Source organism: Quercus robur, chromosome 2 (genome assembly GCF_932294415.1).
Source record: "Quercus robur chromosome 2, dhQueRobu3.1, whole genome shotgun sequence".
In the NCBI taxonomy this organism is placed as follows: Eukaryota; Viridiplantae; Streptophyta; class Magnoliopsida; order Fagales; family Fagaceae; genus Quercus; species Quercus robur.
Window position 1 is genome coordinate 74,495,631 of NC_065535.1, and position 24,075 is coordinate 74,519,705.

Consider the following 24,075-nt stretch of genomic DNA (forward strand, 5'->3'; position numbering starts at 1 on the left):
TATCCAACTTGAGAGATACCTCACCCACTTTTCCTTTCTTCTTCTGGCTAATATGGTGCATAGTTTCAAAAGCAACTAAAACATTGTCAATTATTAATTTGCCATGCACAAAAGCACTTTGAGTATCATTGATAAGATAGGGCAATATTTTCTTGAGTCTATTAATAAGGGTTTTTTATGCTAATTTATACACCACATTACAAAGACTTATTGGACAATATTCAATAATCTTGGTGGGATTTTTTTGTTTTAGGAATAAGAACTATGAGTCTCATTAAATTTTGGTGGCACTTTCCCATGATTTAGAAAATCCAAAACCGTTTTAATTACACAATCACCAACAGATGGCCAAAAGTGTTGATAAAATCAAAATGCATTCAATTTATGAGATTATTGTTCTAAAATTTCAATTTCGCTTCCTGTCTGCCTTGTTTCTTTTAAAAAAGAAAGATTTATTTTATGTGCTATGTTGGGTTTGGATTGATATATATATATATATATAGATGGGTTCAAGTTACACATTTTTTAAACCATTGGATTTAAATAGATCCAATGGTTTAAAAAAAAAAAAAACCCTCATTATTACAAATATTCTTTTTTGGATCTCATTAATTACCCTCATTTATTACATTTTAAATCTATTTCTAAACCCAAAAACGTTTGACGTCTGACTTGTCTGCAGAAAGAAAAAAAAAAAGCCAAACACTAAAAATACGCCATATATATATAGATGAACACAATGGGGGAAATTATGTATAAAGATTTTCAGTCTTCCTAAACTCGTGGAAATTAAGGTTCACAACAATTACCTTGAGAGGTTTGAATTGGAAGAATCAAATCTTCATTATCTATGTTAACGGAGAAGCATATATCCGAGCTCAACTTGCTTCCTTTAAAAAATCTGAAAAAGCTAAATCTAGATATGCCAAACTTAACAGAAAAGTGGCTTCATGACCATCTTTCTGGACTTCCAGTCCTTGAGACCTTAGAGATAACTTCTTGTTATATGCTGAAAAGAATAAAGCTTTCAAGTCATCATCATCATCTTAAATCATTGGGATTGTCGTCATGTGATAATATGGTAGAAGTCATGGTTGATTCTCCTATATTATGTGGACTCTCATACTATGGCAATACTAGCAATATATCTATTTCATTGAATGCTTCGGATCTGTTAGAAGTTAAGTTCTTATGTGGTTTCGGCTATCGTTCTGGAATGCTGAAAGGATTAAATTCCTCTCAAAGATGGGAAATTTAAAAGTATTCGAATTGAGTAGTTTTTCATTTAAGGTATTTCCTTATTTGATTATATATCTTATTCATAAAGTATTCGGCTTGGTTTTTTTTTTTTTTTTTTTGAGAAACAGATAGTAACGTTTTTGGGTTTAGAGATAGGTTTAGAATATAATAAATGAGGGTAATTAATGAGATCATAATAAGAATATTTGTAATAATAAAGGTCTTTTTTTAACCGTTGGATTTAAGTAAATCCAACGGTTTAAAAAATATGTAATTCTAAAGAGGTTTATAGAAGGTTTTTGTGTGTATCTTATTAGGGTTTAATTTCTTATGTATAAGTGTAATCGTACTTACTGTATTTTTTGTATGAATTGTTAGGATTTGGCCATGGCTAGGGCGGTGGATTTGTCCAGACCTGGACTGCCACCAGAGAAAGTAGATGGTAGCAAGTCTCTGTACGCGTGTGTCTCTGTTTGCAAAGGCTACCCTTCTTACATTATCTATTCTATCAAATTGAGCCAACTTCTACCATCTGAATACATATCTAAATCCAAATCCAAAGGTTGCGGCAGCTCCAGCGACAGTGACAGTGTCACCCTTTGCAGCTTACCCACTTCAACATTAACCCCAATTTCATACCCAACCATCTTCAGTGCCAGTCCAAGTTCCAGTTCCAAGGAACAAGAAGGATGCAATTCATATTCAGAATTGAAATGGAATAGATTCGCAACTCTTGGGGGTAATGGTCTCCCCTACGGTATGAATTGCTGTGTTATGGGCTCCAAAATTATTCTCGCCGGTGGCTTATTCAAGAGTTCTGAATATAGCACTTGGATTTTCACCTTGGAAACCAACCCAGCTCTGGATCCCAAGCCCGAATTCCAGAACATAAACAAGAAGAAGAAGAAGATGAAGAACAACAACGACAGGAAAAACAACTTTTCTCTGAAACCTCTAAGCGCTGGCAAATCTGACCCCCTATTGGTGGAAATTGAGGGCAGGCTCTATGCCCTCGCTGGCATTCCCCTTATGCCCATTGAGGAGTTACCCAGCCCTACTTTTGAGGTATTTGACCCATCCACCCAACAGTGGTCACCTCTCCCTCCCCCTCCATTTTTCAACCTTAATGAACCTTGCTGTTTTGCCCCATGGCACGACGATGCTCGTGCTTGCTTCGATTATGTAGTGATGGACTCTAGGATCTCTGTTTGTGGTCCTTTTAGTGTGGGATACACCTTCGACATACCCACCAAAAAATGGTTTCACTGTTTATACTTTGGTATGAGTCCGAGTCCATTTCCACTTTTCAAGTTTCAAGAGTTAATCGACGGAGTATTTATCTTGACTTGTGGGAAAAGTGGGTTACATATGATCTCGACGGCCATGATGACGCCGATGTAGATGACACTATAGCAAATCGTTGCAAATTCATTCGCTTCAAAATCCTCAATACTCATCTCTCTGTATACAAGTCAAAGCCATCCAAATATAAAATTTTCTCTGACTGCATCGGCGCCTATCTCCTGTAACTTGTAAGCCTACTTAACATTCATCCCCTCTTAATTATTCATATGCTTTATTTCGTGCTCCTTTTATATGTTGGATTTTGGAATCCTTCTCTGTCATGGTATGATTTTCGCTCTCCTGTTGATTGTATGCTTATGCTTAATACCTCTTCTGTGCCACTTGCTTCTCTTCTGGTTTTATCCTTTAGTACACCCTTGCTTTTTAAAATGTGCATCGGTTTTGTGACCTTGACTCTCTGTACACTTTAAGCAAGGTAATATTACTGGTAATGACTAGTGAGCAATCTTTTGTTGATGTTGGTGTATTTGAAATGTGTTTGTGTGTGGTTGTAGTGGGCATACTTCTGATAACATAGGGGGAAAAGAGCAAGAATACTATTTATTGAAACAAATAATTTGCTGGAAAATCTGGATTGTGGTTGTTTATAAGTGGTGGGTAGAGAAAATATGTTGGTCATATTATTATTCAAATGTTTCAATCTTGGCTTTCTTTTTTGGTGGGGGGTTTTTATTAATTTTTGTCTTTTCATTTCAGATTTAATTTATTTTTTTATTTTTTTAAAGGAGTTCTTATTGAAGTTTGTCTTGACTTACACCAAACCTTGGATGGGGGAGGTTAACTATCCAGTATCCATTCCAATCACATTAATTAGTATCTTGAACTGATTCTCACTTGGTTCTGCTGTCCTATTCCTAAAACAATATATGGTTAACTGATGAGAGGTCAGTTTTGTGACCCTTGAAGCATGATAATGTTATTGGTATGGATTGTAAATTTGTGATTGTATTGATGTTGAGGTATTGGAAAATTATGCATGCGTCCTTGTGTGGTGATTTGACAGTTAAAATTCCTTAATTTGTGAGGCAGTCTCGTACACTTCTTGCTTTGTGCATGGTGCGACGCCACCTATCAGTAGCATATCAGTGTGCAAGCTTGCTTGATGTGCTGAGGCAAGTACATTTGCGTTCATTCATACTTTCATGCGCTCAACCTCCCTCCCTCCCTCCCATTTTTCATAATTGGATTTGGAGTTGGTCTTTATGTTGTAATTGTACATAGCTGCGCTATATGCATGTGCTTAGGTTGGTTAGTATTTTGTTTCAATTCTTATGTTCTTTTTAATTGCCAGGAAATCGAGGCATCAAACTAGGCACTAGAAGACTGCTCGAGGCTTATTGAGGAGTTACATTGTTGAGCGTGAGAAAAGCCCCTAACATTGGGGTCACAATTATGCTGGGAACCTGATTACCTACAGTTATGTCCGGATGCAAAAAGTATAGGTCATTGGTTAGGTCCAAGCCATAGTTACTTCCTGTCCTACATAAAAATTCTATATATTTTGAAAATTGAAAATTGAAAATCTAACTGAAAGGTTGTATGTTCTTTATGTTCTTAACACACATGTTATGTCAATCGGATTTTATTTATTATTTGATCTATAAACTTATTTTTTATACATAATTTTAAGAGGTCGATTGGAACTCTAAAGCTTAATTATTGTTATGTTTCTAACATCAATTCGCCAAAATCCCATGGAAGTTTCACTGTCTGGTTTCAAAGCTCAATTGAGCTATCTTGAACTGCTAAGGACGCAACAATTATCACAATCATAACCCTCATGTAGCAAAAATATTTGAAATCTCAAAGCACAAAATCACAATATCCTTTTTCATTTCCTTCAAAAGGAAAAAATGAATTCAAGTATTAATGATCCATAAAAACGATTATAAGGACTTGCAACTTAATATATAACAAAAGATTTTATTATACAACAAGCAATTTAACTTATAACAAGCAACATTATGTACACAGTAACGATAGTGACGTTCCTCCAATCGTGTAGTATCAATATTTGGTCGATATGATATGAGACTTTTACATTCTTAAACCTCAGGACCAAAAAGACCTAAATTTCCTCCAACAAACGCAAGTTTTTCAACACAAACCTACTTGTTACCTAACCAACAGATCCCTCAAGCTTCAAACTCATTAGTTGATTCACTTCAGAACCAAACTCGTCAGGAAGCTCATTGAAAACATCCCTGCAAAACCCAGAAATCATGGCAGCCATGGCTTTCTCATACTCAATTCCCCTCTGCTGAAAGTAAAATAGTTGATCTTCACCAATTTTGGAGGTACTGGCTTCATGTTCAATTCGAGCAGTGGGGTTCTTCACCTGTCAAAACATTTTAGAGTATAAGCCACACATAAGGATGAACAGTTTCAACACATAAGGTGTAAGAAGAACTTCAACAAGATACTGCAAAACATTTATCTTTCATTAATGATTTACCAAGGTGATTCACATCACAGACAATGAGTTTTCTAGCTATCTGAAGCGAACTCTCTAACTAAACAACACCCCCAACCGCCACTCCCCCCCCCCCCCACCCCCCCCCCCCCCCCCCCCCAAAAAAAAAAAAAACACATCCTTTCTCTCCCCACCCTGGTCTTCGGATTCAGTTGTGTAAAAGAATAGCAGTAATCATCATATACATTAAAGTTATGGCAGTAGCATTTAGAGTGGACCAATGGAAGTGACATAATTCCATCAATCATTGTCCTACCAAAAACAAGCTCAATTGTTTATTTATTCATTTATTTTCCTCTCTTCTCTCTAGGATGACGGTAATGATGCCTTCATTGTGTCATGTCCAAAAGACAGATTATAAGAAGCTTTACCATATGATATTGCAATTTTGCAAATAGATAAATAGTTCTGCTCTTTTTTAAGATTATTATTTTTTCTAATTCATGAGCACAGAGAATGGGTCTTGAACCCATGATCTCACTCTCCACCTAAAACTTATGATTTTGTAACAACTCCATCTATTTTAAAGTGTACCACAGTTAAAAGGTCAATAAATACAGAGGACAACTCCTCTGATACAAAAAGCAGCAACATCTCAGAAGGACATAATACCAGAATAAGTTGCAAAAAATGTATTAACTTCCATCTCAAAATATCATACCATCAGATCAGAAACAGTATGTCAGTCCCTTCCTTCTTTTTTATTTTTATTTTTATTTTTATTTTTAATATGTAAGTATCTTCTTGAAGTGCAGCAAATATGAATAAAAATGGTATGTTTATAAACATGAAGTAGACATGAAACTCAGTAGACATTAGTTTTTTTTAAAAAAAATTGGTAAATAGTAGTCATTTGTGGGAGAATGAAACAAGATAAACAACTGAGAACTGATGTAAATGATTTTTAGAGTTTGGAGATACTCCAAATGTAATATCTATACTAGTATTATATAAAAGGAAGCACTGAATCAGTGCTAAACTTTACTCACTCTCATGTATCATATTAAAAAATAACATCAAAATCAAAGTAACCTCCAACTCTCTTAATTGGTTTATTGGACATGTAGACAAAGTAACCACCCTATCCCCATGTGATGCATCAAAATCTCTATTGCAATTTCTCTAATGAATTTCACCACCCACAAAAATCTTTCCTGGATATATCAAATCTCCTGATCTCACCATTGGAAAGATTGTGTTCCATACAAAAATCAATCCAATGCTACTTATGAAAACAATCATAAATTCTACTTCATTTTTCTTCCTGAATATCATAAAATGCTACTTATTAAAAAAGAAACTCCAATTGTTTATCACTGAATATGCAATAACAAAACCTGATACATCAATTTTTTTTTGATAAATAAAGAAATTGAGGTACACCGGGGGTGTACATGGGTAGCATACATCAAATATTTATGAGCAGACACTAAAGATGAGACACCTAGAAAAAATTGTCAAATCAGTCAAACGGAAAAAATTCCAATTGCACAACTGATAATTGACTCTAGGATCTATTTAGTCCCAGATTTAATTTCTTCAATATTTTACAATAACTTCAACTTGGATGATATCTTTTTTAAGGAGAAAAAGAAAAAATGTCCAAATTCATATGCACTTTCAACAAACATTCAGGTTTATGACCCAAAACTGCAGTAGACAATAGACTGACACATGTAATGGGTATGTCTGGTTTGGAGGAAAATATGGAGGAAGGAAAAAGGGGGAGGGAATGAAGTTTTCCCTTGTTTCATATGGAAAACTCATAAATTTCCTATTCTTCCAGTTCTCTATCCCCCAATTTTTCATTCTCACTACCAAACCGACCCATAAGAACTAGATACATTGGGTTAGTAAACCACCTCAGAAACTTCAAACCTTCCATTACCAAATGGAAGGGTTTATACAGGACTACAAGAAATATAAATGAAAAAGAGGAAGAAGATGAAAGCAAGAAGAATAAAAAAAGAAGCAATTATACACATCTGTAAAGATTAATAGCTCAGTAACCCTAATTTGCAGACTATTTAATGCTTTTTTGGTAAATTGAAATTAGAAATTGTTGTTGTTTTCAGATAATAAGTCATATACAGAGTTCACTCACTCATCTGTCTCTGCCCTATGACTATGAGGACATGGAGATAATTCTCAGTCCATATCCCTTGCATGAACTTGAAGTAATTATAAAAAGAGAGGAGCAATGAGGCAACTCCAACATTCCAATCATTGAGAATGCCAAAGTCTTAATTGCCTCCACTTCCTCAAACATGAAATGAAACAATGAAATAAAGTACAATACAAGATACAACATCCTGTCCAGATGTAATGAAATCTCTTAAATGCTTAGGTGAAGTCATTTTTTTCCTAAATGGCTTGTAGTTGCTAGTCATTTATTGTCCCAGAAAACTTCTTTTTATGTACAGAAATGCTTCTATAATTGAAGCAGTTTATGTATACAATAATATCTCTAATCTTTCCCAGAAACCTAATTGACTCGTTGACTATCCAGATAGCTTGGACAGTCAGGTAACCTACACATTAAATGCTTGCCCGCACTGATTTTGTGTACTTTGCAAGACAGCCACCTTTGAAACTAATGTTAACTTAAATCACACCTCTAGGTAGATTCCAAAACAATATTGGCATCTTGTCTTCAACTATGCCCAATTGGCCAACTAGCATGATATAAATGGTGTATGCAACTTTCTTTTTAAAAAATGGAAAATTAATAAAAGAAATTATAATTTTTGAAAGAACATCAAAGGGTGTGGCAACCTGTATAAACTGGGAGAAAAGGGGGGGGGGGGGGGGGGGGGGCGCATTTAAATTGTATATAGTGAACATATCTAAGGGTAGGTTTCAGTAGGACCACACAGTGATAAAAAGAAATGCAAGTATGACATCCAGTAACCCCATTGGGCTGGGAAGGAAGGAAAGTGGGATCTGAATACAGAATACTCCATATAAAGCTCTTCGAACAAATTAAAAAACCAAAATAATCAGCATGAGTAATCAATCAAAAATACTAAAAACAGAAATATTAATACAAACAAACTGAAGAAATTACCTGGATGTATGGATATGTATTGGCAGCTGCAGTGTCACCAATAAGCATGGAATCACATTGAGAGGAGTTTCGAGCATTTTCTGCTTTTGACTGAACCTGAACAAGACCCCTATAGCAGTTCCTTGAATGCCCAGCCGATATACCTTTAGAAATAATCCTACTCCTAGTGTTCTTCCCTTTGTGTATCATCTTTGTACCTGTGTCTGCCTGCTGATAATTATTCGTCAAAGCTACTGAATAGAACTCTCCCATGGTATCATCACCCTCCAAAACAACACTCGGATACTTCCAAGTGATGGCAGACCCTGTTTCCACTTGGGTCCAGGATATTTTTGAGCGATCCCCAGCACAAAGGCCTCGCTTTGTAACAAAATTATAAACCCCTCCATTCCCTTCCTCGTCCCCAGCATACCAATTCTGCACCGTGGAGTACTTAATCTGTGCATCCTCAGCACAATGCAACTCCACCACAGCAGCATGAAGCTGGTTTCTATCATATGAAGGCGCAGTACACCCTTCCAAATACTCCACAAAACTCCTGTCATCCGCAACTATTAACGTCCTCTCAAACTGCCCCGTTTCCAATGCATTAATCCGAAAATAAGTCGAAATCTGCATTGGACACTTGGTGTCCTTTGGAATATAACAAAACGAACCATCACTAAACACAGCCGAATTCAACGCTGCATAGTAATTATCTTCACTAGGCACCACCCTCCCCAAATACTTCCTAACCAAATCCGGGTACTCCCTAATAGCCTCTGATATCGAACAAAATATCACACCGGCCTTCTCTAATGTCTTCCTATGTGTCGTGGCAATCGATACACTATCAAGGACGGCATCAACAGCAACATTAGCCAATCGATTCTGCTCATTCAAAGGAACACCCAGTTTATCAAAGTACCTAATGAGTTCCGGGTCGGCCTCTTCGAGGCTATTCAAAGCAGGTTTCTTCTTGGGTGCAGAGTAATAACAAATATCTTGAAAATCAATAAGTGGGTATTGGTTATCAGACCACTGGGGCTCTTTCATCTTCAAAAATTTCTCATAAGCATTCAATCTAAACTCAAGCATCCAATCAGGTTCTTCTTTAAGCGAAGAAATCAATCTAATTGTTTCCTTAGAAAGCCCCTTAGGGATCGAATACGAATCAATATCTATATTAAAACCAAATTTCTTATCGTACTCTATGTTACGAAGAATTTCCTGGATTTTCTCACTAGCACTGGGTGTAGTTGTAGTTGTAGTTGTTGAAATCGAAGACTTACCTGGTGCAGAAGAAGAAAGATTAGAACTTGTACCTTGACCCGAATACCCGACATCTGCTCGGACCTTGAAGAGCCTTGCAGTTGGGGTTTTGAAGTTTGGGAATTTTGGAATTTGGGGTTTTGGGTGAAACCCTTTTGGGAGATTATGTGAATCGTAGGTGGGTTTTGGAGAAAAGCCAGAAATAGTACCGTTAGCTAAGAGAGAAGCCATGGATGTGGTGTGGTTCGAACAGACGTGAGTGAAAGACATCAACACAAATAGAAAGAAAAAAAACTTGTTTTCTGTGCTTTATGTTTTCTTGGCCACAAATTCAAGGGGTCTCGTGTGTACAACACAAACCTCAGAGGATGAGAACACGTGGCTGTAATTTCATGATTTTTTTTTTTTTTTTTTTGGAAGGCCCTGTAGTTTCCTGATGTTTCTAACAAGACTCAAGACAAGAGTGGTAAGAAAATTTCTTAAGCATATCACAAACAAACTGATCCGCCAATCCCCAAACACATTCATAATTCACTTCCAAGTTCCAACCCTACGCATAGACGTGGCAAAACGGGCGGGTCGGGTCGGGTTCGGGTCGGGTCAATCGGGTTTGCGGGTTAAACGGGTCACGGGTCAAAACAGGTCATTTTTAAAACGGGTCAATCGGGTTGCGGGTCAAACGGGTCGCGGGTTGAGTCGGGTCGTGAGTCGGGTCGAGTTGACCCGTATTTTTCAAACAATTTTTTTTTTTTTTTTTGAAATAGATGCCATCTGTCAATTGTTTATGAGTTCCTTAATTGTGATTAGATTCTCACTAGTGATATTGTTACCAATTACCACTAAACACTTGAATTGATACCCAAATTTGGTGCAACTCCTGTTCCAGCTTTCTAGAAACTAATCTTGGTATAATCTTTAATCTATTTAAAGTAGGAAGAGAAAATAAAGGTGGCAAGTAAAAAATAACAAACTATAATGGAATACATAACATATTAAGTAAAAAAGAATAAGTAAATATTTTATAAAAATTACACCTCAATCTAAATCTACTCAACATTGGTAAACGTGGCAAAACGTGCGGGTCGGGTTCGGGTTCGGGTTCGGGTCGGGTCAATCGGGTCGCGGGTCAATCGGGTCGCGGGTCAAAACGGGTCACGGGTCAAAACGGGTCATTTTTAAACGGGTCAATCGGGTTACGGGTCAAACGGGTTGCAGGTCAAACGGGTCGGGTCAAAACGGGTCTGACCCGTTTTGCCATGTCTACCTACGCAAGTACGTAACCCAATTTATTTTTTACTTCCCACGTAAGTACGTAACCCAATTTATGTTTTAACTGATACTAAAATGCCGTTTTAGGCCTAATATTAATTTTAATATGAGTTTATGGGTTCCAGTTAACTCAATTGATAAAGTTTCTAATGATTATATAAGAGATTTGATGTTCAATCTCCGACTATACCAAAAATTTATTGGTGTCTTGATATGATAATAAACAGCTATCATCAAAAGCGGACGCCATAGGTTGAAATTTTCTCAATTTTTTTTTTTTAATAATACAAGTATCAAGCTAAAAACCGGCATCGTTTTAGTAATAGTAAAATTTGAAATAAAATATAAATAAACTCTTGAACGACATCATTTTAAGCTTTAATTTTAATTTTGAATCCTAAGTTAGATTTATTTATAGCTTCACCCTATCTCTCTTGTTAGCCTCCCGAACAGCATGTCTTCCCCTCAATCTCTTTCCTCACTCCTCAACCTCTGTCCCTTGCTGTTACCATCCTTTATTGCTCGATGCCACCATTTGATGCCACCATTCTTGAAATTTCCCCTCTCTTCTCCTTCTTTGTTAGGGCTATTATCTCAAAGTTTCTCCCAAGTTTGCAATGCTTTCTACTAAGTTTGTTTGTTTTTATTTTTATTTTTAATGGTTTTGTTTTATCTTTTATGGGTTGAGTTTGGTTTTTTCCATTTGGGTTTTTGTGATTTGAGAGTGTTTGACTTTGCTTCTAGGGTTGTTTTTAGTTCACTCATGTTGTTTGATTTTGTTCTAGAGTTTTTTTTTTTTTTTTTTTCATCACCACTCATGCCTGTTGTTTCCATGCTTGTTGTTTGATTTGTTTCTAGGGGTCGAAGATTGTAAATAATTCCTTTTAAGCTCATCCCACATAACCAAACTAATAGGCAATAGCATCGACCAAATATGGTGCAAGGCACCTTGTGTAGACCATTCTTAACACTTTACAAGTGAGATATAGTCAAACAGGCAGACATGAGGAGAAACCACAACCTATAGGTGTGGTGTAAACCCCCCAACCCCCCCCCCCCCCCCCCCCCCATCAATACTAAGTGAAAGTGCCTTAGTTTAAGGGATAGGGATAAAATGTTATAATTTTAATTTTTGACGAAAACACCATTTTGGTCTTTACATTTTGAGGTTACAGTCAATTTGGTCCCTACATTTTGAGAGCAGTCAATTTAATCCTTGCTATTTTTAAGTTTCAATCAATTTGTTCCCTACTATTAGATGGCTAACGAAATTTGCTTAAGTGGCAAACAGAATGCACACATAGCACAAATTAAATTAAAATATAAGTAGCCGTCCTACGTGTCTTAAGTGGTCCTTCCACATCAGCTTCCACCACTACTAGTCTCACGTGACCCTCACATGACCCACTTATCAACACCCTCCATTCCTCACTAAAAATGAACAAATCAAAATTTTCTATTCAAAAACACACCCACCAAGGAAATAAGTAATTTCGATTTATTGCGCTTAGATTTCTCTTCCTTTAATTTTCTCACTAACCAAACAAAAACCAAAACCACAAGCAAAATCTATAAGAGCCTAATACCATTGCATCACCACCTACCGTGTGGGTGATTGGAATGATAAAAAGAGATACAGGGATTAACTATTGTGTTGGTGATTTTAAAAAAAAAAAAAAAAAAAGTCAATCAAACAAACAAAAACAAAAAACAAATCTAGGCAGAGATTCAACGCAGAGAAGAAATAAAAAATATAAAAAAAAAAAAAAAAACAAAAACCAAAACAAAACCAACCATATCCAAACCAAATAGTGCTTAAGCAAAAAGAAAGAAAAAAAAAATTCCAACTCAAACCCAAATCCAAACAAAGCTTAAGCAAAAAACAAACAAATATCAAACTCAAACCCAAAGAAAAACCAAAATCCAAATCCAAGTAGAGCTTTAGTGAAGAGAAAAAGAAAGAAAAAAAAATTTCAAAGGTCCTTCTTTGTTAATGGCTTAAAGCCTCTAGAATGTTCTCCATTGAAGCCTAACGAGGAGGGTGTTGATAATTGGGTCTTGTAAGGGTCACACGAGACTAGTAGTGGTGGAAGCTGATGTGGAAGGGCTAATGTGGAAGGATCATTTAAGACACGTAGGATGGCTATTTATATTTTAATTTAATTTGTGCCATGTGTGCATTCCATTTGCCACATATGCAAATTCTGTTAGTCATCTAACAATAAGGACTAAATTGATTGTGACTTGAAAATAGTAGGGATCAAATTGACTGCTCCAAAAATGTAAGGATCAAATTGATCTTGACCCCAAAATGTAGGGACCAAAATGATGTTTTTGCCTTAATTTTTTTTAATTGCGATAATTAAAAACAAAATTGTAATTGTTCAATCTTTTAATAAAAAAGAAAAGGACATAGTACTAAAAAATTAGGAGACAATAATGACACTTTCTATTTTGGTAGGAGACCAAACTCCACGTATTTTGAATCCAAATCCAATTATCCTAAAAAAGAATCCAAATCCAAGAGAGGGGAAATATCATTAAGAGAGAGAGAGAGATGGTGAGAGAGTGGTAGTTTTATCGGAAACGTTTGTTTTTGTTTTTGTTTATTTTAGAAATGAAAAATAAATAAATTAGGATTTTAAAAATTATTCATTTTACTTGTTTATCCTCATTAATTACAGTTTTTTAAGCAAAAAAAAAAAAAAATTATACATGATGGTATTTTAGGAGAGCTGAAAATTCAATCCCAAATTGGAGAATTATGTTATACGTAAAATAGATAAATAGTTAGATGATAGCACTAACAATCTAAGGGTAAATTCGGTAAAAATAAAAATAAAAAGTGAAATTGGGAAATTTAGAAAAGGTTGTAGAGCCTCTTGTAAAAGCTATTAAAAATTGGAGTTTAAATAATATGTTTACTTACTAAAATTATTAGTGGGTTCCAGTTAGTTCAATTGGTAAAGTTTCTGATGGTTGAATAAGAGATCTATGATTCAATTTCTGCCTATACCAAAAACCGATTAGTGTCTTGGTTTGATAATAAAGAGCTATTATTAGGAGTGGACACCATAAGTTGAAACTCTCTCTCTCAAAAAAATAAAAATTACTAAAATTATTGTTTGATAAATGAAAGAATACCATACAAGGGAATTATTTTATACTTGTTTGGTTTTGTCTAGATAATAATAATAACTAGTCGCTAACCCGTGCAATGCACCGGAAAGTTCTTAGAAATGCTAAATATTTTTTTTAATCAAATTAAATGCATTTTTTGTTGGGTTGAGAGAAATTTAACTTAAATGGACATTTTCACTTTGGATTTTAAGGAATAACTCACACAAAAAGGAATATACAAATTTCATTAGGATTTGAGCTGGTCAACCAAGGTAGGTGTGTGTCTGTGTATATATAAGTGGACCTTTTCGCTTTGGATTTTAAGAAATAACTCACACAAAAAGGAATATAAAAATTTCATTAGGATTTGACCTGGTCAACCAAGGTAGGTGTGTGTGTGTGTGTGTGTGTATAGAGACCTTGTCACGTATTTCTTAATCTGCCAACAAAGCAAATTATTGCTCATTTGAAGCAATTTACGATGTTCATTCTAGGCAGAAGCTTACATACTTTTTGTTGTTGTGATTTACAATTTGGGTAGATGAAAAATAATATGATGTTCTATCACTGGTTATTGCCTTCACAACAAAAAGGGTAAAATTTCAAATCAAAAGATTACATATCACATTTTAAAGAAACACTAACAAAAAGTAAAATATATGACATGCACTAATAATAAATGATCATAATATTCAAAGAATTTTGTAAATCAACAACAAAATCTTATTAAATTGCTGGGGGCAGCTTTACTAACTATATTTTATCAATAAAAATAACCTTCTTCATAAGACTTGTTTAAGTTGTCATATTAAATATGAGAAAACAGGTGAAGGCATATTGTTGTTGACTCTACACTGTATCACAAAGAGTCTCTCTTGGATTGCTTCATTCTTCTCTCTGCTCTACAACTAAAGCTCCCCCATCATAAGCAACCTGCCTTGCAAAACTATGCAGACAAAAGCAGAATTCTAGAATTTTCATTTCCTACTTTTGCAGCCCTCAACAAAAGTTAAGATTCATGATTTTATCAAAATCTTCCATGCCATTATTATTAAAATTCTCAATACATACACCATTAGCATAGATACAGATTGATTCAAAAGCAGCCTTGTTTTAAAAACACCATAATGCAGAAATATCACCAGCAAATAATCGTAATATTTGAAGAGAGAAGAACGAAGCAAAATAAAAATAATTAAAATTCACAAAATGAAGAACCAAATATCAAGAACATAGAGGGAGATTGTTGGAAGCAGAATTAACAAGCCTAGCATAAATTGTTAAGATTTTAGACTCAATTGGAAAGGAAGTAATTCTAAAAGTTTTAGCTCGCCAAGCTTTCTTGCGTTGTTTTATATCTCCTGGAGTAGGGATATCAAGGGAGTTACAGGATGAGCAGATAACAGACTAAACAAATCGTCCTGTATATCAACCATCAATAACACACCCAAAATGATAAAAATCTAAATAGATTAAAATGTTAGATTGAGAAAGAACTTAACTATTTATTTATAACTGCCAAAATGTTAAAGGATTTCCAAAACTACTAAAGTTTGTCAGGGTTAAGCCTTATAAATAATAAAAGGTGGACTTGAAACAGCACACATAAATATTTGCATAGGTATGTATTTCCAATTAAAGCAATCCAACATATTTTTATTAGAGCACCCATCTACCAGCAAAGAATCAAACAATCAAGTAACAGAAATCCACACATCAGTAATCAAACCTAGTCTTCAAAAATACAATCAAGTCAGTTCACCCCATCATCACACCCCATTTTTCATATAGCAAAAATATACACCCATGAATATAAGTTATAAAACAGAAATACATGACTTAATGACACATTGAACAGCAAGATGCAGCTTAGTGACCATGGGCCATCATCAAATAGTTTATGCCAATTCATTTATTCTATTATTCCAATACATGTACAACAGTTCTCTTGTAGGCCTTTTGTCAAATACCTAACAGATATAGCCAAGAAATAGAACTTGATTGATGTACAGGTGCTGAAATAGAGGAACTTAAAAAAAATTAGAATAATGTAATCTAGAAATTAAAAACTTATTGACATATTAGGATGAAAGATATAAAAAAATAAAAAAGAAAGAAAGAAAGCAAAGAACGAAAAAAATTATGAAATAGAGGAACTTAAAAAAAATTAGAATAATGTAATCTAGAAATTAAAAACTTATTGACATATTAGGATGAAAGATATAAAAAAAAATGAAAAAATAAAAAAGAAAGCAAAGAACGAAAAAAATTACATATATTTATTTTGATTGATGGTATAATGACTTAAAAATGAATGAAAATATGTAATTTAATTCAAAGTAAAATTGAATCGATCATTCCCCACTTAAGCCAAAAAATCCAATTTATATTCAATACATACAACAAAAGAATTGGGCATGAGGATATAACCTTATTGCAACCGATGAACACCATTGTTAGTCCAGCAAATCCATCTCAAAGAGCTCCTTAACGGTCATTGCAATCTTCTTCCACACACTCATAAGAGAAAAATGTATAACAGAAGGTGCATAGTGGTAAAATACAGTGTTTTTTTTTTTTTTTTTTTTTTTTTTAGAGAAACACGTTGCTAAAATTTGGTTAAAATCAAATAAATAAATTGTGTAGCCATAGAATGATGGAATTAGACGTGTCCCTACTTTCCAGGCCACGCATGAGCCACCTTCATCTAAGATGTTTTGGAATATAGTAGAACCCTCATAAATTTTGAAGAGAAAGAAGTTGTAAAGATAACATTGTGTTGCGGCAAGAGAAGATATATAAATTAGTATGGACAGAAAATACCATACCAGTAGCAGATCATAGACTTTATGCACAAAGCACGGACAGAAACTGCAGATAAATTTTTATGAGAGAAATATGTGTTCTTATCACCAATTGAATAAAAAGACTGCTTTGTCATCCAAGAATGTTTTGTTCAAGGATCACAGCTCTGCAAACTTTTTTTCACTCTTCAATAGGTTGATTTATAAGTTTTTTGGGTCTCATTGGAGATAGAGATAGATAGAGATTGGAGTGAGAGAGAAGGAAGGAGGTAGTTGAAGGTTTCACCGTGTGTTTTTGTAGGTTTTTCAAAAACTTGGAGTTGGTCGTGTATTTTTTTAGGTTTTTTAGAAACTTGGAGTCGGCTTGAAGAGAATCGGGTTTGTATATTATTGGGTTTTATCACTTTATGTATTATCGGGTTTTAGAGAAAAAAAAAATCAGAATTTTTGTTTTTTTTTTTGAAAAATGATGCTAATGTGGAAAATTGTGGTGCCAGCAGAGGCTTTGGTTTTATATATATATATATATATATAGATAATATCTAACACAAACACAATAACAAAAAATAAAAATACCTAATCAATTTGTCAAATAAGATGTAATTTGTAAAATAAAAATACTAAATTCTATATTCTGATGTGAAAGAGATGGCATTGGCAAGACAAGGGCAAAGCGTGTTTGACACAGTGAGCAATTGTGGCCAATTTGGAAATTTAGGGATTTCAAGAACTGGATAATATAGGTATACCGTACATACAAGTGGAGATTTTAAATAAATGTCTAAAATACACTTCTTCTTTTTTGCATAAATTAAGTTTAGAGGGAATTGCAGTAAACCCACCTGTGAACTGGCCTAAAATCACTTTGCCTATCCATGGCTTAAAAGATACCACTTTACCCGCTTAAGGTAAGTTCCGTTTGTCTCCCATAATCTACCCCTGTTAAAATCAAGGGTAAATAGATAGATTGACTTTGCACGCTCCATCCTTCAGCAGTGCTTTAGGATCAGCCCAGTAAAGGCCGAATTGTTTTTAGTTTTGATCTTAATTAATCCATTGGTAAACATTATGAAGATTGGTTGCAAGCTAATCATATCCACATTTACAATAGAGCGGAGCCCAAATCCACCCTACATAGCTGCACTAAAAACAAAGATATTTGGCACTTTTGTCTTCAAGCATTCACAAGCCACAAAGAGTCACAGTGTTGGGATAAACTATGCTAACTGGATTTGCTTTGCTGTCCTTTTATTTCTCTCTCCTCCCAAAACAATATAATACATACAAAACAAGAGAAAACAAGATTAAAAAGTGTTTTTGATATAATTTTTTTTTATGAGGAACAAAGAATTCATCCCAAAACTAAAACTAAATTAAACAAATTCAACCAAATATCCATGGCTTAAAAGATACCACTTTACCCGCTTAAGGTAAGTTCCGTTTGTCTCCCATAATCTACCCCTGTTAAAATCAAGGGTAAATAGATAGATTGACTTTGCACGCTCCATCCTTCAGCAGTGCTTTAGGATCAGCCCAGTAAAGGCCGAATTGTTTTTAGTTTTGATCTTAATTAATCCATTGGTAAACATTATGAAGATTGGTTGCAAGCTAATCATATCCACATTTACAATAGAGCGGAGCCCAAATCCACCCTACATAGCTGCACTAAAAACAAAGATATTTGGCACTTTTGTCTTCAAGCATTCACAAGCCACAAAGAGTCACAGTGTTGGGATAAACTATGCTAACTGGATTTGCTTTGCTGTCCTTTTATTTCTCTCTCCTCCCAAAACAATATAATACATACAAAACAAGAGAAAACAAGATTAAAAAGTGTTTTTGATATAATTTTTTTTTATGAGGAACAAAGAATTCATCCCAAAACTAAAACTAAATTAAACAAATTCAACCAAATATTCAGATTTTATAACTATATATTCAAACCCATCTATCATTCAATTTTGTAACCAAAAACTAAAACTAAATCAAACCTATTCAAATTTTGAACACCCAGATTGTACACACCTAGAAATTTGTATGTTCAACACCTAGAATATGAAGAACATACTCCCACTCCAACCTTCCCTCACTCACCAAAACCACATTTCCTTCCCCAATTCCAAAAAAATAGTTCCCATTTCTCATAAAATCCCTTAGCACCATACCACCAAAACACTATCGTTTCAAAATCCATTTCTCAACTTCAAAGGACAATGAAAACAGAGTCAAGAGAGGTTGCTAAAAACCTTGTTCGTTAGGGTTTCCCTAGAGGTAATTGGTGGAGTCTAGGTGAGGATGATGGCAATATAGAAAGTAGTACAAATCGGCGGTGGCGAAGCCAATCATGATGGTCTTCTCTCTTCAGCAAATGTGTGAATTGATTGCGACTTTGTTTTTTGCATTTAGCATTATTTTTGAAATATTTTAGATAATTGTCATGTTTGCAAAATTATTTAGCAAACTAGCTTTTCGAGACTCTAAAACTTGAGTTGCAAGTGATGGTAATTTGATATGGAAAAAAATCCATGTGAAACTCAGACTTGAGTTCCTGCATTCTCCTCCTTCCTCTATTCCTCTTCTTTTGTTATTCTATTCCCGTATCCTTTATTCTTTTTCAGATTTGCATTCTACTTCTTCCTCTCTTCTTCTTCTTCATCATCTTCTTCTTCTTCTTCTTCTTCTTCTTCTGGTAGTTCTTCGAATCTAGTTCTTCTGGTTCTTTAGAATGCCAACACTAGAACTTGAGTCTCAAAGGCTCGAGTTTATCACCAAACTTGAGTCTTACAAACTCGAGATGCTAGTTTCCTAAATAGTTTCAAAATCATGCTTTCTAATGAAATAGTCTCTAAAATTATGCTAGATGGCAAATATCCCCATTGATTGCTTGTGATTTGCAACCAAAAACTAAAACCAAATCAAACCCACAACCATCATCGAACATAACCCATAAATCTAGAACATAAATCCAGAAAAATCATACCCAAATCAAACACCACAAATTCATCATCCTCTCTATGTCGTCCTTCTCTCTCCTGTCCACCCATAGCTATCACAACCACCATCAAAATCAGATCCAACCCAAAAAAACAAAACACACGAAGCTTATCTTAGATGACATTGTGCATACATGATAGCTTATCTCATTTTTAACATAGGTATGGGAGACAAACAAAGTTTATCTTTACTAAAATGACATTTTTTTTTGTTTTTAATTACGGATAGGCAAAGTGATTTTGGGCCAAATCATAAGTGAGTTTACTACAATTACCCTTTAAGTTAAACATATTTCTTTTTATAAAAAAGAGCTAAGCATCTAAAACTCAAACAAACAAAAAAAATTTCATTTTAACCAATACGCTTTGTCATTCATTTCAAAAATTGGCATTCTTGTTTCAAAAGAGAATGCAAATTTTTGTTCTAAAAACGAAGTCATATTTAAGTGAGTTTCACCTTGCAAGCAATATTATCCAGAGTGTATATTCTTCCAACAAAACATTAGCATAGATAAACTACATCATATTAAATGCCGGTTTGCCCAATATCATATTCACCTAATGTTTGACAAAACTGGTCATTTCCACTTAGAACAACTGTAACAACCCAAGAAAAAGCACTAGCCACATCTGCGCTATACCTCAAAAGGACTAGTCACAATTGAGACTCCTTGTAGTTGTTAATAAAGCATAGATCTACTCAGTAAATACCCGATGTGGGACTCATCACACACCCACACACATCACACAATCAATTAAATTGGGGCATCATAATCTCCTTCACTTAAATCCCTAACGTCCTCATTAGGGCCCACTTTGTGGGGTAGTGTCTCTGAGCCCACACGGGATTACCGAACCTGGTTCTGATACCATATATAACGACTCAAGGAAAAACACTAGCCACATCTGTGCTATACCTCAAAAGGACTAGTTACAATTAAGGCTCCTTGTAGTTGTTAATAAAGCTCAGATCTACCTAGTAAATACCCGATGTGGGACTCATTACACATCCACACACATCACACAGCTAGCGCTTTTCCTTAGGTCGTTACATATGGTATTAGAACCAGTTCGGTAATCTCATGTGGGCTCAGAGACATTACTCCACAAAGTGGGCCTTAACGAAGACGTTAGGGATTTAAGTGGGGGAGATTGTGATATCCCAATTTAATTGATTATGTAATGTGTGTGGGTGTGTGATGAGTCCCACATCCGGTATTTACTGGGTAGATTTGGGCTTTATTAACAACTACAAGGAGTCTCAATTGTGATTAATCCTTTTGAGGCATAGCGTAGATGTGGCTAGTGCTTTTCCTTGGGTCGTTACATATGGTATTAGAGCCGGCTCAGTAACCCTGTGTGGGCTCAGAGACACTACACTACAAAGTGGGCCCTAACGTGGACGTTAGGGATTTAAGTGGGGGAGATTGCGATGCCCTAATTTGATTGATTGTGTGATGTGTATGGGTGTGTGATGAGTCCCACAATGGGTATTTACTGGGCTTTATTAACAACTATAAGGAGCTTCAATTGTGACTAGTCCTTTTGAGGTATAGCGCAAATGTGGCTAGTATTTTTCCTTGGGTCGTTACAACAACAGAAACACAGCAGCAACCCCCTGTCCACAAAAAAAGAAAAAAGAAAAAAAAAGGGTGATGAAGATAGATAGGAAAGAGAGAGGATGCTGCAAAATAGAAGGTTATATCATCAAATTTAACGTGGAAGTAACAAGAACATGAGCACCAAGGAGATAGTAATAATAAACAATTGCATCACCTTTGACATTGCTATACCAAACCATTATATCCTAACTTAGACTGTATGAATCACAACATTGGGCAAAGCTTGTGTCGATTAACGAAGTGCAAGTGCCCTAATTTGAACATGCACCAAGTAGGTTCTGAACCCACGACCTCATCCTCCTCATTTCTATGAGAAGAGCAAGCCCCCTTTGAGCTATATGTAGCAGACAGTTTCATTTTCAAATGATACAAAATCAAACCTTACCTTAATGAATGAATACATGTGGTCGGTGGACTCCAACGGCCAAAAGAGATAAGGAAATCAAGAAACTCATAAATGTAAGAACAGTCGCATACAATGTGAAGTCACCAATCAATTCATCTAGACCAGTGTCATAGTCCTGGTCCCAAGTTCCCCACCTAAATAGCTTTGGGTTGTAAGGAAACGTAAGGTGATGGCACAACCATTGGATTGATTCAGGTTTAGAAAAATTAGTCTCAGGCAAAGCCAAGCAAGAAGTCTATTTGCAGCCTTGGGCTAAGTTTAATTTTATAAGCATCATATATTTTAAGGGCGTTTATATGTGAGTATAGGTCAAGTTCAAACATAAGTTTGCTTACTGGTCAAAGTAGGAGTCGTAGTCCCCATCTTTCTCTTTCTTTTCTATTTTCTTCTCCTCCTTCAGATAGTAGTGTTCGTAGTGTTCATATTGATCATACTCCGCAACCTCACAAAAGTCTCACTTTTACTTTTTCTTTACAACCTAAAATCAAGCACTTCTTACCTATCAAAAACTTTAAAGATCCCACATACTCTAGCAATAGCCACCAAACGACCCCATCAAGCCACCCTTAATTCATAAAAAACCACAATCCAAAATTTTCCAGCAACTTGTTCCTTTCAATAAATAATATTCTTGCTCCATTCACCTATGTGATCAGAACTAAGCCCACGTACAAGCACACATAGACAGATTGATATTTCCTAAGCCTAAACCCCCCAGCAGAACAAATGCATAGATTTCCAAAATTTGTCAGACTCAGAAAGGCACCTCACATAGACAGGATCCGTACTCATGCGCGCGCGCGCACAAAAAAAAAAAAAAAAAAAAAAAAAAAAAAAAAAAAAAAAAAATTCAATAGAAATTTGTGGGCATGACAGGATGAACAGACTGAAATGTACTAGCAGCAGTTCATCAACCAAGTTTACAAATGATTTGGTAAGTTCACAATATGAACAAAGGAAGACGAGTGCTAAATAGCCTCACAAATTAAGAAGTTGAAGTCTCAATCAACTACACAAGGACATGCATAATCTTCGAATACATCAACATCAACAGGAGAATGCTCACTACCAGGAATATTACCTTGTTTCAAGTGTTAAAGTCAAGGTCACAAAACAAATGCACATCCTGATAAGCAAGGGATAACTAAAGGATAGCAACCATGAGAGAAGTCGCACATAGACCAAGAAGATAGTCATAATAACAATTGCATCACCTTTGACGTTGCTATACCTACATTATTATATCCCAGCTTAAACAGAAAGAATTAATCACAACATTGGGCAAAGCTCCGGCTGATTAACAAAATGCAGGCGCCTAGCTGGTTGCTTTTATATATATATATATGTATGTATGTATATATGAAAATTTTAGGAATATGGTCAATAATGTCATAGGATTCCTTGTAAATCCTCTTTCTTGAACTGAACTTTAATGTGGTTCAAAAATACACTTATATTTTACATTTACATAACATAAAACCCATTAACCCCATTCAAAATTTCCACATATAAAAAAAAAAAAAAAAAAAAAAAAATACACCTTCAAAAAATAATCATTCACCTCTCAATCCATTCCAATTCAATGTCTATGTTCTATTTGAATTCAAATACTAGGCCTTAGCCACATGCAGTTACTACTTCATTAAAAAAGAAATACTTATCCTTATACTAATCTTTTCTTGATATATATCACTTTTATTATTATTGTAGAGAGATAAATCTATAAATTCTTCTTGCAACAAGGACGATTTAGGTGTATTTAACTCTCTCTTGGATTCATGTATATTGATTGATTTCAATTCCAAATTTGTAGTTTCATTCTTCTAACTCGATTACAGCGGTGTATTAAAAATTACTAGGTTTTTCTTTTTCCTTTTCTTTTAATTTTTGGGTTTGTAGATGGAAAAACAAATCCTTAAAGTAATATAACTCTGAGAAGAAAGAGTGTGATGAAATAATTTTATTTGTCGATTATCCTACTGATGAGTAGCATGTAAATGGTCGTCTGTTACTCACAAACTGTCCACAACAGTGATGAGTAAGAGTATGGACGAACGTAAATGCATTAATTCCAGACAACAATTAATGATTAAGCAATGAATAGCACGAAATTGTTACCCCCGTCCAATAATATGGAATTAAGGGTCGGTTATGAACAGAAAACGTTGGAAGTAATTTGCCATCATTGAGCATTAATTACTATAGCTGCAGTATAACGGTGCACTAAGTATTAACTCAACATGAGGCTATATAAAGCCAAGAAAGACAGGTAGTAAGACACGATCACACAATTTCCATACAAATTATAGATTTTCCAAAAGAGAATAAGCTAACTTAAGTATCGAAGGGTCCTTCGTAGGCCCCAAACCAGTGCTTTCTGTGACACAGGATTTCAGGACATCCATCATCACCTACTATTGTGATTTTTATGGAATATATATTTTTTAAAAGCTTAGCCCACATAAC

The 24,075-nt window shown here is 34.9% G+C and overlaps 2 protein-coding genes across 2 annotated transcripts; one reads left to right on the forward strand and one right to left on the reverse strand.

Moving 5' to 3' along the window:
* Window positions 1–1,581: 1,581 nt before the first annotated feature.
* On the forward strand, window positions 1,582–4,227 carry LOC126714999 (uncharacterized). Its single transcript, XM_050415423.1, has 2 exons — window positions 1,582–2,771; window positions 3,896–4,227. The coding sequence occupies exon 1, from the start codon at window positions 1,627–1,629 to the stop codon at window positions 2,638–2,640; it is 1,014 nt and encodes a 337-aa protein (XP_050271380.1). The 5' UTR covers window positions 1,582–1,626; the 3' UTR covers window positions 2,641–2,771; window positions 3,896–4,227.
* Window positions 4,228–4,488: 261 nt separating this feature from the next.
* On the reverse strand, window positions 4,489–9,723 carry LOC126714998 (UPF0051 protein ABCI8, chloroplastic). Its single transcript, XM_050415422.1, has 2 exons — window positions 8,145–9,723; window positions 4,489–4,942 (listed from the first exon to the last, which is right to left on the reverse strand). Exons 1-2 carry the CDS (start codon window positions 9,663–9,665, stop codon window positions 4,724–4,726), a joined length of 1,740 nt encoding a protein of 579 aa, XP_050271379.1. The 5' UTR covers window positions 9,666–9,723; the 3' UTR covers window positions 4,489–4,723.
* Window positions 9,724–24,075: the final 14,352 nt, after the last annotated feature.

Bases quoted from the DNA above. Each gene is read 5' to 3' on its own strand.
- LOC126714999 (XM_050415423.1), top strand. From the start codon at position 1,627: ATGGCTAGGGCGGTGGATTTGTCCAGACCTGGACTGCCACCAGAGAAA.
- LOC126714998 (XM_050415422.1), bottom strand. From the start codon at position 9,665: ATGTCTTTCACTCACGTCTGTTCGAACCACACCACATCCATGGCTTCT. The intron at 4,943-8,144 runs GTAATTTCTTCA...ATGTTTTGACAG, and splicing joins ATACATATCCATACATCCAG to GTGAAGAACCCCACTGCTCG.